The 12,206-nt window shown below is 56.7% G+C and overlaps 1 protein-coding gene across 4 annotated transcripts in view; it reads right to left on the bottom strand.

The window, feature by feature from the left end:
* Positions 1-1,791: 1,791 nt before the first annotated feature.
* PRKCD (protein kinase C delta) overlaps positions 1,792-12,206 on the bottom strand; it is a 29,202-nt gene continuing 18,787 nt past the window's right edge. For 2 of the 4 annotated variants that reach the window (XM_076008545.1, XM_012771586.3), the window contains 15 exons: positions 12,117-12,177; positions 11,769-11,931; positions 11,642-11,673; positions 10,484-10,569; positions 10,128-10,257; positions 9,367-9,467; positions 8,535-8,745; positions 8,329-8,429; positions 7,990-8,163; positions 7,585-7,676; positions 6,938-7,000; positions 5,765-5,903; positions 5,388-5,576; positions 4,626-4,754; positions 1,792-2,197 (listed from right to left, as the gene is read on the bottom strand). In XM_076008545.1, coding sequence (XP_075864660.1) covers positions 2,039-2,197; positions 4,626-4,754; positions 5,388-5,576; positions 5,765-5,903; positions 6,938-7,000; positions 7,585-7,676; positions 7,990-8,163; positions 8,329-8,429; positions 8,535-8,745; positions 9,367-9,467; positions 10,128-10,257; positions 10,484-10,569; positions 11,642-11,673; positions 11,769-11,931; positions 12,117-12,177 — 1,830 coding nt within the window. In that variant the 3' untranslated portion in view covers positions 1,792-2,038. The remainder of the gene's footprint in view (positions 2,198-4,625; positions 4,755-5,387; positions 5,577-5,764; positions 5,904-6,937; positions 7,001-7,584; positions 7,677-7,989; positions 8,164-8,328; positions 8,430-8,534; positions 8,746-9,366; positions 9,468-10,127; positions 10,258-10,483; positions 10,570-11,641; positions 11,674-11,768; positions 11,932-12,116; positions 12,178-12,206) is intronic. The other 2 variants (XM_076008551.1, XM_012771588.3) reach the window with 1 other exon arrangement.

Below are 12,206 nucleotides of genomic sequence, written 5' to 3'. Positions count from 1 at the left end.
CAAAGTGGAATTCAAAGCCAGGCTCCCGATCCGGCTCCATGCTCTTCCCACCACCCTCCACTGCCTCTAACTCCCGGGTCCACAGGGGAGGAAACTGGCTCCAGTGCAAGGCCCTGCTTCGCAGCTTCAGGGCTGTGGGAGGCTCTGAATTCAATCACCAACTACGTTTCCCTTTAACCTCCCTTTGGATGGCCCCATGGGGGCTTCTTTTGGGGTACGTGTGTGTTGTGGCAGAGGTCAGGGGGGCCCCAGGTGCCACCTCTGGGCTCCTGCAGCCCCAGTGTCCCTCAGCAGAGCCCTGCCACGCTGCCTGTCTCCCCCGCCTGACTGGGAGCCCGAGGGGACGGACACCACTTCTGAGGCGTCCCCTGCAGTCCTGGTGCCCAGACTGGCCCCCTGCAGTCCAGGTGCCCAGACTGGCCAACACAAAGCAGGGATTCAGGAGTGTTTCCCGAGAAGAAAGTTTCCCGAGAAGAAGAAGAGTGGAGAGAGCAACATTTGCTCTCTGGGAAGAGCTCAGCCCGTCCTTGCTCTCTGGGAAGAGCTCAGCCCGTCCTTTCAGCCCCCTCCCCAGCCAGCTCCAGCCCCGTACCATCGGCCCTCTCCAGTCGTGGAAACTTGTACTTCAGCCCGGAAAAATGAACTTGCTGGAAGTCAGCTGCTCGGCCGCCAGGGCCAGCCAATCACGTGCGAGGAGTGCCTCGCCCACCTCCAGGGTAGGGGCCGGAGCAGAGGGCCCTGCCTGAGACCTGTGGCCCAGACAGCAAGACGAGAACACGGAGAGGTAGGGGAGAGGCGGAGGGGACGAAATGAAGAGGCAGGAGAGCAGGAGACAGAGGTTGTGAGAATGGTGTCCAGCAGAGCAGGATGACTGCCCCAGCACTGTCCCCGGCTACACTCACTCAAGGGGACACCAGCTGCCTCTTGGAGGCAGTTTCCTCACCTGTGCGAGGCATGCCCGCCAACCTTGCCCAGTCCCTCAGCATTTCCCCCTTCCTGCTCACCCTGCCTGCCCCACTTCCCGAGGTAGGCAAGGGCTCCTGAGAAATAGATTCTAGACCCTAGATACAGACTTCTCTGTGGCAAAAACAGGGATAAGCAGTAATGTGATGTGGAGTTCCATCTATCGTCTCCTTGCCTTGTCCCCATGTGACAGATGAGGAAACTGAGGCTTACAATGATTAAGTGACCTATCCACATCTTTTGGCTACTCTGGGGTTTAAATCCAGATATGTCCAAAGCCTGAGCTGTGTTTCCTTACTCCTCCTCCTCCCTGGTCTGGGGCCAGCCTCTAAGCCTCTGCTCATGTCTTCTACTTGTCTGCACTTCCAGCCTGGCCCCTCACTCTCCAGATGGACCGCAGCTGGTCCCACGACTGACCGTACAGAGACTCCTGGGCTCCCTGTAGCACCCAGAAAAGCCTTCTGCTCCGGGCCCAGAGGAAACCCATAAATACAAACACATTTGCATGAAGGCCCAGCTCAGTTAGCTTCTAGGCCAGAGCTGCCCCGTGGGAGCTGCCACCACCAGCTTCCTGGGACAAACATGCCCCAGCAGCCAGGTTGGTGCCATTTGGTGTTTACTGACACACAAATAATATAACCTAGTGGTTCAAACAGACCGTGCTCCTTTTTTTGTTTTCACATATTTATATATATTTTTTGAAAAAGATCAACACGTCACCAGTCCCCAACATTTTTTCTCTACTGAGCAATATATACAGCCTATTATATATATGTGTGTGTATATATATATAATATATGTTTTCAATAGATAACTACATTCAAGTAATGAAACACAGGATTTACAATTTCCCTCTGAGGGCAGAGGGAAAGCAAATTCACACAGAGTTCACAGAGGAAGTACCATAAGAGCCCAGCCGGGCGGGAGCCGAGGCCCCCTGGGGGCGGGGCGGGGGCGGGGCGGCAGCGGACATGGCCGCAGGGACGATGCTGCTCATCGTGGGGAGTGGTGGGTGCAGATGGAGGGTGCGCCCAGCCTGCTCTGCCTCAGTGGGCTGGGGGCGTGTCTGGGAACCTCAGCCTTCCAGGAGATGCTCGAATATGGGGTTCACGAAGGAGAAGCCTTGAAATGCAGACTGGTCCATGGAGTCGATGAGGTTCTTGTCGCTGTAGGAAAGGCGAGGCTTCTCAGACAGGAACTCCTGGTCGAAGTTGCTGTAGTCTCCCACGGACTTCTGCGAGCAGAGGGCAGGGCTGGGTGAGCGGGACCGCTTTGGAGTGGCCCTCCGAAGGCTCCCAGTTCCCTGGGCTGCCTTCCAGTTGCTTCAGGCCCCACCTCCAGGGCTGGAATCCCTGCCAGGCTGGGCCAAGCCAGAGCTGTCCCTACGCAGAACAGGAAAGGGAGCCTCTCCCGCGGCTGAGAGGGCCCGCACTGGAAGATGCATGCTGTTTTCCCACAGGAGAGGAGGAGGAAAGGAAGCAGGGGGCTCTGGGCCTGGGCAAGGGCAGGTGGCACCTCCTGAGCAGGGGCCAGCAAACCACAGCCTCTGGGCCAAATCTCACCTGCTGCCTGTTTTTGTGGGGCCCACAAGCTAAGAATGGCTTCCATTTTATTAAGTGGTTGGAAAAAATCAAAAGAAGAAGAAGATTTTATGACATGATAAGTGAGTGAAATTTGAATTTCGGTGTCCATAAATAAAGTTTTATTAGTATACAACCATGCCCATTTGTCCATGTATTGTCTATGGCTGCTTTGAGACCATCTGGACTGTAAAGCTCAAAATATTTACCAACAGGCTGTCTAAAGAAAGTTTGCTGATTCCCTGCTCCTGAGGATATGATGAGATGCTAATAGAGAAAGGCCTCAAGGTGGTGGCCCTCAGGCCAAACTAAGCTACAGGTACAATCATTTTAGCTTGCACTGGGTTTTTTTGTTTTGAGACAGAGTCTCGCTCTGTTGCTCCTGACTAAAGTGCAGTGGCAGCAGCCTAGCTCACAGCAACCTCCAACTCCTGGGCTCAAGTGATCCTCCTGTCTCAGGCTCACAAGTAGCTGGGACTACAGGCGTGTTCCACCATGCCCAGCTAATTTTTTTTAATATATTTCCAGTAGAGGCGGGGTCTCACTCTTGCTCAGGCTGGTCTTGAACTCCTGAGCTTAAGTGATCCTCCCAGCTTGGCCTCCCAGAGTGCCAAGAACACAGGCATGAGCCACTGAGCCCGGCCTTTGCACTGGTTTTTTGTTTTGAGACAAAGTCTCATTCTGTTGCCTGGGCTAGAGGGCCATGGCATCAGCCTAGCTCACAGCAACCTCAAACTCCTGGGCTCAAGCGATCCTCCTGCCTCAGCCTCGTGAGTAGCTGTGACTACAGGCATGGGCCGTCATGCCCAGCTAATTTTTTCTATATATTTTTAGTTGTCCAGATAATTTTTTTCTATTTTTAGTAGAGACAGGGTCTCGCTCTTGCTCAGGATGGGTGCACTGGGTTTTAATGCAATTTGAGCCAATATTTTTAAATCAGGCAATGTGATATAAAATCTAGATTTCTAGCTTCTTTTGAAAACTGGCAATTAGAGCAGCACTGGGCCCACTTGCTGGCATGGCTACTCTTGGTGCTAAGAGCCCCTGGACACTTGCGAGTGGCCCCCCATTCCAACCGATGCTGGTCATCGGACCTCCCTTGTGTTTTTTAGTGTAGGGAAAGGAATCTCTCTCTCCTTCTATCAAAGCCAGAAACTTAACACAGGCTGTGTGATGTGCTTACAGCTGACCTAGCCTGTTAATTACATGCCCAGCCCAGGAGGCGTCTGGGTTTGAGATCTCTGGTATAGGGGGATGTATTCTGTAGCCTCAAAGCACAAATGTGGGACATGGCATGCAGGCTGCCCCAGGGGAACAGCGTGTCCTGACAGAGTACGGGAAGCAAAGGAGAGAAAGAGACTGGGAGGGAAGAACTAAGGTCGCAAAGTCCCAACTTCTTAGTGGCCCCAACCTGCCTCTGCTCTCATGTGGTGGCTTGGTGGCCCCTGTACAGTCTGGGCCTTTGTGCAAACCATCCCTCTTGCATTCTCTCCAGCTGCCCCGTGCCCAGCCTAATGTCCCTGGCCCTGTGCAAGTCCCACTTCTGCCAAGGGGGCCTCTCAGACCCACCTCGTTCTTTGCATGTGGCTCCTGCTCACAAACCCACCCAATAGCAACTGGTCATATGTGGCTGTGACATCTCTTATACTGTTGTACCACAAATTGTCATCAGTGTGCAAGTTTCTGATCTCTCCGACTAGCTGGGGGCTCCTCCAGCTCTGGGACTGGTCTCCCACTTGGCCTGCAGCCTGGCACAGGGCTCTGCGCCCAACGGGAACTCGGCATTCCCAGTATTTACCAGGAAATGGGCCGGACAGATGGACGGAGAGAGGGAGTGAAATCGGAACTCTGATTCCCAAACACAGCCCTCCGCACACAGGGGTGCGAGAGAACACGCGCTCAGGTGGCTGGAGGACGGCCCCAGTGTTTGCTGAATGGGGAGCAGGACAGAGAGGGTGCGAATGCAAGGGCGAGGCGTGACTGACCATGCCGGGGGAGCTCAGGGAAGAAGGGAGAAGAGGAAAGTGTGTGAGCGACGTGGGCGACACTCGGCTGGAAGGCGGCGCAGGGTGGGCCACGTACCACTTTGGGCCTGAAGGGCGGCTCTAGCCTCCGCTTTTCCAGCAAAGCCCAGTTGATGGTCTTGAAGAAGGGGTGGATTTTGATGTTTCCTGTCACTCCCAGCCGCCTACTTGGGTCTCTTTCAAATAGCTGCAACCCAACAGGGACCCTGGTTAGAGCTGCGGACCGTGGGAAACTGGAGCTTCAGCAAATCCCCAGCAGGCCCACCCCGCAGCGCCACAGGGCGCGGCCAAGGAGGCCTCTCCGACCTGCCATGCTCCCGGGTCGCCCAGACGGCGGGCCTAGGCCGGGACACCCGGCACTCGGCTGGTGGGACTTGTGAGTAGTGTTTACTATCTGCCTGGCACAGAAGTGAGCACAATTCTTTTGTTCTTTCTTCCCAACAACTCCGTGAGGCAGGTTCTCTCATAACCCCATTTTGTAGATAAGGAGACAAACCCAGGAGAAACTTAGGGAGGGTTAGTGACCTGCCTAGGGTCACCAGATAGTCCCTGGTGGGCAGAGCCAGGGTTTGGCTTCAGGTCTGTCTCCTGACCCTGAGCGCTGAGTCTCCACATCAGGCAGATTCCATGAATGGACGCAGACAGGAGTTCCTGGGAACGCTGCCCCCAATGCCCCAACGGGTTAGGCCTGGTGAGGCTCACGGTGTTAGCACCAGTGAGGCTGTGCTTCCAAGAGACAGGAAGCTGTCGCATGCCCACAGCCGAGTGGCTGCCAACCCCGGCCCCGCCCGCCCCGCCCGGCCCTGCCCAAGGCGCCCACCTTCTCCAGGATGTCCTTGGACTCCTTGGTAATCCAACGGGGATAGTGCGGCGTGTCCACACGGATGGACTCGAAGAGTTCGTCCTCATCATCACCATGGAAGGGGGACTGACCAATGAGCATTTCATAGAGAAGGACCCCGAAGGACCACCAGTCCACAGAGAATGAGTACCTCAGGCCCTGCAAGATCTGGGGCGGGAGCAGCAGGTCAGCAGGAGCTGGGTGTCGGAGCTGAGAGGGACCCCTGAACACCAGTCCCAGCCAGCCCTCCTCAGCCTCTGGGCGTTGGCTCAGACGTCACTGCCCCGGGAAGCCTTCCCTGCCGCGCCCTATCGAGGCAAGATGTCCGACGGTGAGGCCGGGCGGAGTCTGCTCACCTCAGGGGCGATGTAGTCAGGGGTGCCGCAGAAGGTGCTGGCCAGGTTCCCCCCAAATACGTTCTCTTTGCACATCCCGAAGTCGGCAATCTTGATGTGGCCATCCCGGTCCAGCAGTACATTGTCCAGTTTGAGGTCCCTAAGAAGAGAGGACAGGAGAAGTGGTCACCAGGGACCAATTCTTTTCCTCCCCAACCCTGTCCCCCATGTCCTCATTTTCAGCCTATAAGTCCAGGACTCTCCCCCAGGGAACAAGGGAATGGGGAAGGGAAAGGGCAGCAGAAGGAGAAAGAGGTGCTAGAAATATGCTTCCTTCAAGCTACCTACTGTGTGCTAAATGCTGAGCACACCGTCCTCCTCCCTGAAACCTAAATGTGGCTTGGAGAGGTCAATTCACTTGCTCAGGGTCCTCTAGCTGGCCGGCAGCAGAAGTGGCCCTGGGCTCAGGTCTGTCTGACTCCACAGGGGCAGGGATAATGTCTATATTCATGTAATTAGTCATTTGAGTAGATAATTTGTTCACATGGGAACAAGTATGAGAAATGGGCAAACAGTGCAAAGTCCATCTTCCACTAAGCTCCCCTGCCAGGCTCTCCTTCGAGTGACTGAGCATGGACTAGCGGATTGCAATGTGCATCTCACCTCCACCTTTAAAACCTGAATGCTGATATTCGAGACACACTCTCTCGAAGGTTGGTTTTCCACTTGACAACATATCTTGGCATCATCCCACCTCAGTACACAGCATGGCCTCAGCCTTTTGGATGACTATATAGTATTCCACCATAGCATGGGGCCATAATTTGTAGGATGAGAATCTGTGGAAGCCGTCTTTTCTGGTGGAAGCTAGACTGTCCCGATGGGGCTTCTGAGCGAGACTGACGGCTCCAAGGAAGGGAGGCGCTGACCCGGTCGGCACTGCCCTCTCTGCCGATGGCGTCCAGCATGGGCAGCGAGTCCCTTGTCCCAGAGCTATGTCAGCCTCAGCTGAGGGGCCGCACAAACTTCTAGCACCAGAATAGGAGGTTTGGGCCAACACCCAGCTAAAGACTGACTCCAAGCAGAGGTGAAGCTGAAGATAGACCGGGCCCCACTCAGAGCATTTCAAAGGATATAATGGGGTTGGCTGGAGCCTCCTCACTCCAGAACCCCCTGCCACCCCGACCCCTGCACCTGTAAATGATCTTCTTGCTGTGTAGAAACTGCAGTCCACAGATTATCTCAGCTGCGTAAAACCTGGGAGAGAGAGACACAGTGTCCTGGGATTTCTGGAGACTAGCCTCTGCTTCTCATCGGGCCCTCACCCCGAGACCCAGGGGCAGGAAATGCTGCAAATAACTCCCTGGACAACTTGGGCCCAACCAAGCACATCTTGGAACAGGCAAGCGGGGCTGGCAGGCTGGGCGGGAAAGCCCCAATAGCCAATCCTCTGTCCTAAGGGTGTACACATTTACACAGACATGCACATGTGTACGTCACACACACACACACACACACACATGCACGCACACGCACACACATACACACGTTAGTTTGGGGAGGGCTTGCAAATGGGGAACAGAATCACAATGCAAGTCTGGGGACCACACATCAGAGCACCGTCTGCAAGGCTGCTCTGGCTGAGGCCCAAGGCGGAGACAGGACCTGGCGTGTTGGTGCCATACCCTCAGCCGGAGCTCACTTACCACCCAGGGCTTCCTGCCAAATCTCCCCGACCCCAGCTCTAGCCCAAGCTGGCTGCTTCAGGGAGACAGAAAAAGAAGTGGAGGACAGACTGGCCCTGAGCCGATGTCCCTTCCCCGACACTGGGACTCACGTACGTGGCACGGTAGAGCTCGAAGCGGCCTTTGTCTTGAATGTGGTACATCAGGTCGCCCCCGTTGAGGAACTCCATCACGAAGAACAGGTGGTCCTGGGGTGGCAAGATGGTGAGCAGGAGCAGAGAGACAGGTAGCAGGGTCCCTCCCTGGGGCCCCTGGGCTAAGCCCCAACACGAAGCAGGGGGTCGGGCCCTGGCTGAGGGGACAACTCTGCCCTGGGAGCCATGGGTGGGCGGGACATGGTCCTGCCTTAGGTAGTCTGGAGAAGAGGAGGCCCTGCCTTGGGAGGCCTGAAGAGGAGACACGGCCCCGTCCCGGGGTTCTGAGGGGAGACACAGCCTCCGCATCAGGGGGCTGCGGCACATGGCTGTGCTGTGTGGCAGTGACAGCAGGAGACTGAGGCACCTTGGTCTGGAAGGTGCAGATGAGGTGGGTGAGAAAGGGGTTCTCCCCGGCAAGCGCCAGCACTCGCTTCTCCACCATGGTGCACTCCACGTCGTCGTCGATGAGAACCACATCCTTCTTCAGGGTCTTGATGGCGAAGTACTGTCCGTTGCTCTTCAGCTCTGCGAGCAGCACCTGACAGGCAGGCGGGGATGCTGAGCTGGGGAGGACGGGGCAAAGGCCCCAGCCCCACCCACAGACCCCAGCCTCTGCCACCCAGCCAGGGCACAGAAGGAAGCAGGTGCCCCAGGCTCCGGAGCCTGGTCCCTTAGGCGGCCCCAGGGCCTCACAGCCACTCACCTTCCCAAAGCTGCCTTTGCCCAGGACCTTGTGGAAGGTGAAGTTATCGATCTTGCACTTGTTGCTGCCTTCCCAGATCTTGCCGTAGGTCCCGCTGTTGTCTGCCCAAGAGATGGCACCTCAGACTTGGGTCTCAGTAGCACAACTCCCCTCCCCTGAGGCCCAGGACTGGTTGGGGTGAGAGGAGAGAAGAAGAGGCTTGCTACCCATGGGTGGTTCCTCCTTCCTTGACAGCGGGAGGGAGGACTTGACCCACTCTGTGACCTGGTCAGGAACAGGCACTCGAGTGGTGGCAATGGTGGAAATGGGCTCAGCTTCACCTGGCGAATCATCACCAGAGACTCCTGTCTTCTTCTCGAAATCCTGGTATATGCCAACAGGCTCGGGAGGCACTGAGTCCGATTTCCGGGAGGCTCTCTGTTGAGGGGCAGAGGTGGGAGCCAGACAGACATTCCATGGTCAGAACTCCCAGCCCAGAGAAAAGAGCCCCAGCCATAACCCCACCCCCAATACCGATGGGGCCCAGCAGGCCCCAGCCCAGCCCCCCAGGCAGTGAGCCCAAGTGCACACACACACACTCTCCCCGCACAGAGCAGAGAAGGCTTGCTGGTCTGGAAAGCACTGATTACAAACAGAAATTTTGCAGATTGAACCCTGCCTTCCCAATCACCCATTCAATAGAATTTATTTGTGTTAATTTAATTTCTGATTGATTCGAGAATTTTAGCTTAAAGGTCTATGGCATCCCTCAAGCCCTGCCCACACCCAAACACCCACACCGCACAGTCTTAGTTCAGGGCATCCCAACACCCAATCCTGCGGTCCCCAGGGTCACACTCAAATGAAGAACTACTTGAATAACTAATTTCTCATGAGAACAAGCCCACCTCCCTCTGCTGCTTAAATTCTTGAATTGGATCCTCCAGAAATGGGGTCCTGGCTCTAACCCCCCCCAGTGGGTCCCCAGAGGTGGCTAAGCCCTGACCCCATTGTCCCCTGACCCCACTGCTGTGTCCAGGCCCTCATGATCCTGCTCACCTGGCTGACTTGGTTCAAGGCCTCTGCCAAGAGCTTCTGGTTGATGCCACAGAGGTTGGCCACCTTCTCCTGGCATTTATGGTGCACGTTCATGCCGCAGTCTGGGATGAGGGAGAAAAGGGGCTGTCAGCCTCAGGGCTCGGCCAGGGGAAGGGGGCGGGTGGAGGAAAGGGCAGGACAGCAAGGGAAAGGAGGGCTTTGAGGGGGTCTGCTAGGTTTCCTGTCTTTAGGAAAAAAATGGATCTGAAGCCATCATGAGCACTTCCGATCTTTCATGATTTAAAGAAAAAAAAGAAAAAGATATGGGACCTAATTCTAAACCCTTCAAAGAATGTCTGAGACAACTTAGGCTGCTTTTCCTTGGGTGTCTCTTGTCTCTTGTCCCTAGATGAAGCCAGGGGCGGCCGGAGAGGAACGTGGCCGGGCGCCTGTTGGTGTGCCCCAGGCCCAGTGTGAGCACCTCTGCCCACTTGCCCCACATGGTATCTCTCCAGGTCCCACTTCTCCCGCATCTTATGCTGGAAGACACAGCTCAGAGGGGTGGAACCACCTGCCTGGCCACACAGCAGGTAAATGGCAGAGCCAGTAAGGCCAGTGGGGAGGGGCTACCGAGGCCCTGCCCACACCAAGTCCCGATGAGTTTCCTTTGAGCTCACGGCCCTGTCTTGCGTCTAGTGTGGCAGGCGAGGGCAGCAGGAGGCAGCAGCTGGAGTTGGTGGGCAGGGGTGGCCTCCCCCGGCCCAGGAGCTGGGTGCACACACCTTCACACTTCTGTCCCTGCTTCACCAGTCCCCAGAGCAGGCTGCCACAGTGGTCACAGAAGGTGGGGCTCATGTAGTTGTGGACCTTGAACCGGTGCGGCATGTCGATTTTGAAGCGTTCTTTCTGGAACTGGGGGTGGGGTACCACAGGTTAAGGGTCACATGCCAGCTCCAGGTCCTTCCTCAACCCTTAGCTCTCCCCCAACCCCACGCACAGCAAGATCCCAAGCGGGCTCCACAGGAGAGGTAAGGGAGGGCTGAGAAAAATGGGGATGGGGTGAACCCCCAGGGGAGGTGTGGGGAGAAGGAGAACCCCTCCCACCTGGCCAAGCCCCCTGCCCTAGGCCCAGCCTCACTATGGTGTCCCGGCTGTCAGCCGCGGTGCCCGTGCACCGGCCGATGATCTTGTCGATGCATTTCTTGTGGATGGCAGCGTTGCATTCTTGAAGAGGCGCAGGCGCGGGAGGGGGATGGAAGGCACCGGGAGGGGCAGGGGCTGTGAGCTGGCGCCCGCTGGCCCAGCCCAGCCCTCCACACAAAGCCACCGTTCTTGACCGCCCACACCCTCGCCCCACAGAGGCCTTGGGCCCAGCGCTGGGTTTTTCTCTCCTCTGATCAACCCTCAAAGGAGGAGGGGCCAGGGCAGGAGGGACAGGCCAATCCACAGGGTCTCAGAGACTAGGGAAGGCTCAAGGGGTCCGAGTGGGCAGGGAGGGCGGGCAGAAGTGAGCGGCCATGGGGCGGGGCACTGTGGTGAGAGAACTGAGGGCGGAGACCCCCTCCCTCCCTCACCCATGTCCCAGGCCCCCAGACATCTAAGCTCTCTCACACGTGCACACGGACACACCCCAACACAAAGACATCTACACACATAGCAGGTACGTGTGGCAATGACAACAGACTTCTTACATTGAACGCTTACTCTTGACAGGCACTTAAAATACAGCTTTACATATTTTATCCCATTTGATCTTCACAATGACCCTACTCTTAGTTTACGGATGAGGAAACCGAGGAACAGAGAGGTTAAGTAACTTTGCTGAAGGCCCTGCAGCTAGCAGGTGGCAGAGCTGGGACTGAAACCCAGGCAGCCTGGCTCCTGAGGCCGCGCTCACAGCGCCAGCCCACAGTGCGCCTGCATGCACATCACGGAGAAAGGCGTGCTCCCATACGTGTGCCCAGAGACACCCCTGCCCACGCACAGCACGTGCAGCCAGAGGGTGCTAGCAGAGGTCCCACAGCCGCCTCTCCCGGAAAGAGTCCTGATGTGCAGCCTTGGCTGGTTTCTGTGTAAGTATCTCCTGTGGCCCACTTCAGCCTACCAACTTCATGCTCCCCGAACACACTGCGGCACACGCAGACTCTGACATGCACACACTCAAGTACACGGAGCCCTTGTCCAGCCATCCCAGGGCTGTCCCCACCCAGAGACACAGGCTTCCCCGTGAATGCACGCGGGCAGTGCGCCCGCAGGCACACACATGTACACACGCCGGGGCTGCGGAGACACTTACGCCTGCATTTGTAGCCTTGCTTGTTGAGACCCCTGAAAGGCAAATCCCAGGCGGGGTGCATGAGGGGATGCGGGGGGGGGGGGCTCCCTTCCCTGTACCACCACCGGCAGGCAAAGCCAGCCCTCACCAGACAAATTCTTTGCACACAGAACAGAAGGTGGGCTGCCTAAAGAAGGTGGCGATAAACTCGTGGTTCTTGATGTAGTGGATTTTGGCTTGTTTGATGGCTCCGCGGCGGTTCATTGTTGGAAACTTGGCCTCGTCTTCGCTACGCATAGACTGTTTGCAATCTAGGGGCCACGGAGTGGAGAAGTCAGCCCCGGTGTCTGGGAGGGGCTGCACCCCTGCAGTCCCTCCCAGGGTGGCCCTGGTCAGATTGCTGAAGGGGGCTGCTTCCCTAAACTTTGGTGTGGGCTCTGGCCCCTGAACCAGGCAGGTGAGCCCTCCAGCCCCAGCCCAGGTGGGGCAGTCTTACCCACGTCCTCCAGGAAATACTGCACAGACATCAACACCTTGGCCTGAGGCTGCAGGTCCAGCTGTTGGGGGCCATGGTGGGGGGGACAAT

The sequence above is a fragment of the Microcebus murinus genome, chromosome 1, assembly GCF_040939455.1.
Source record: "Microcebus murinus isolate Inina chromosome 1, M.murinus_Inina_mat1.0, whole genome shotgun sequence".
NCBI lineage: Eukaryota > Metazoa > Chordata > Mammalia > Primates > Cheirogaleidae > Microcebus > Microcebus murinus.
The sequence above is the reverse complement of the archived record's forward strand: the minus strand, read 5'-3'. Positions and strand labels throughout refer to the sequence as shown.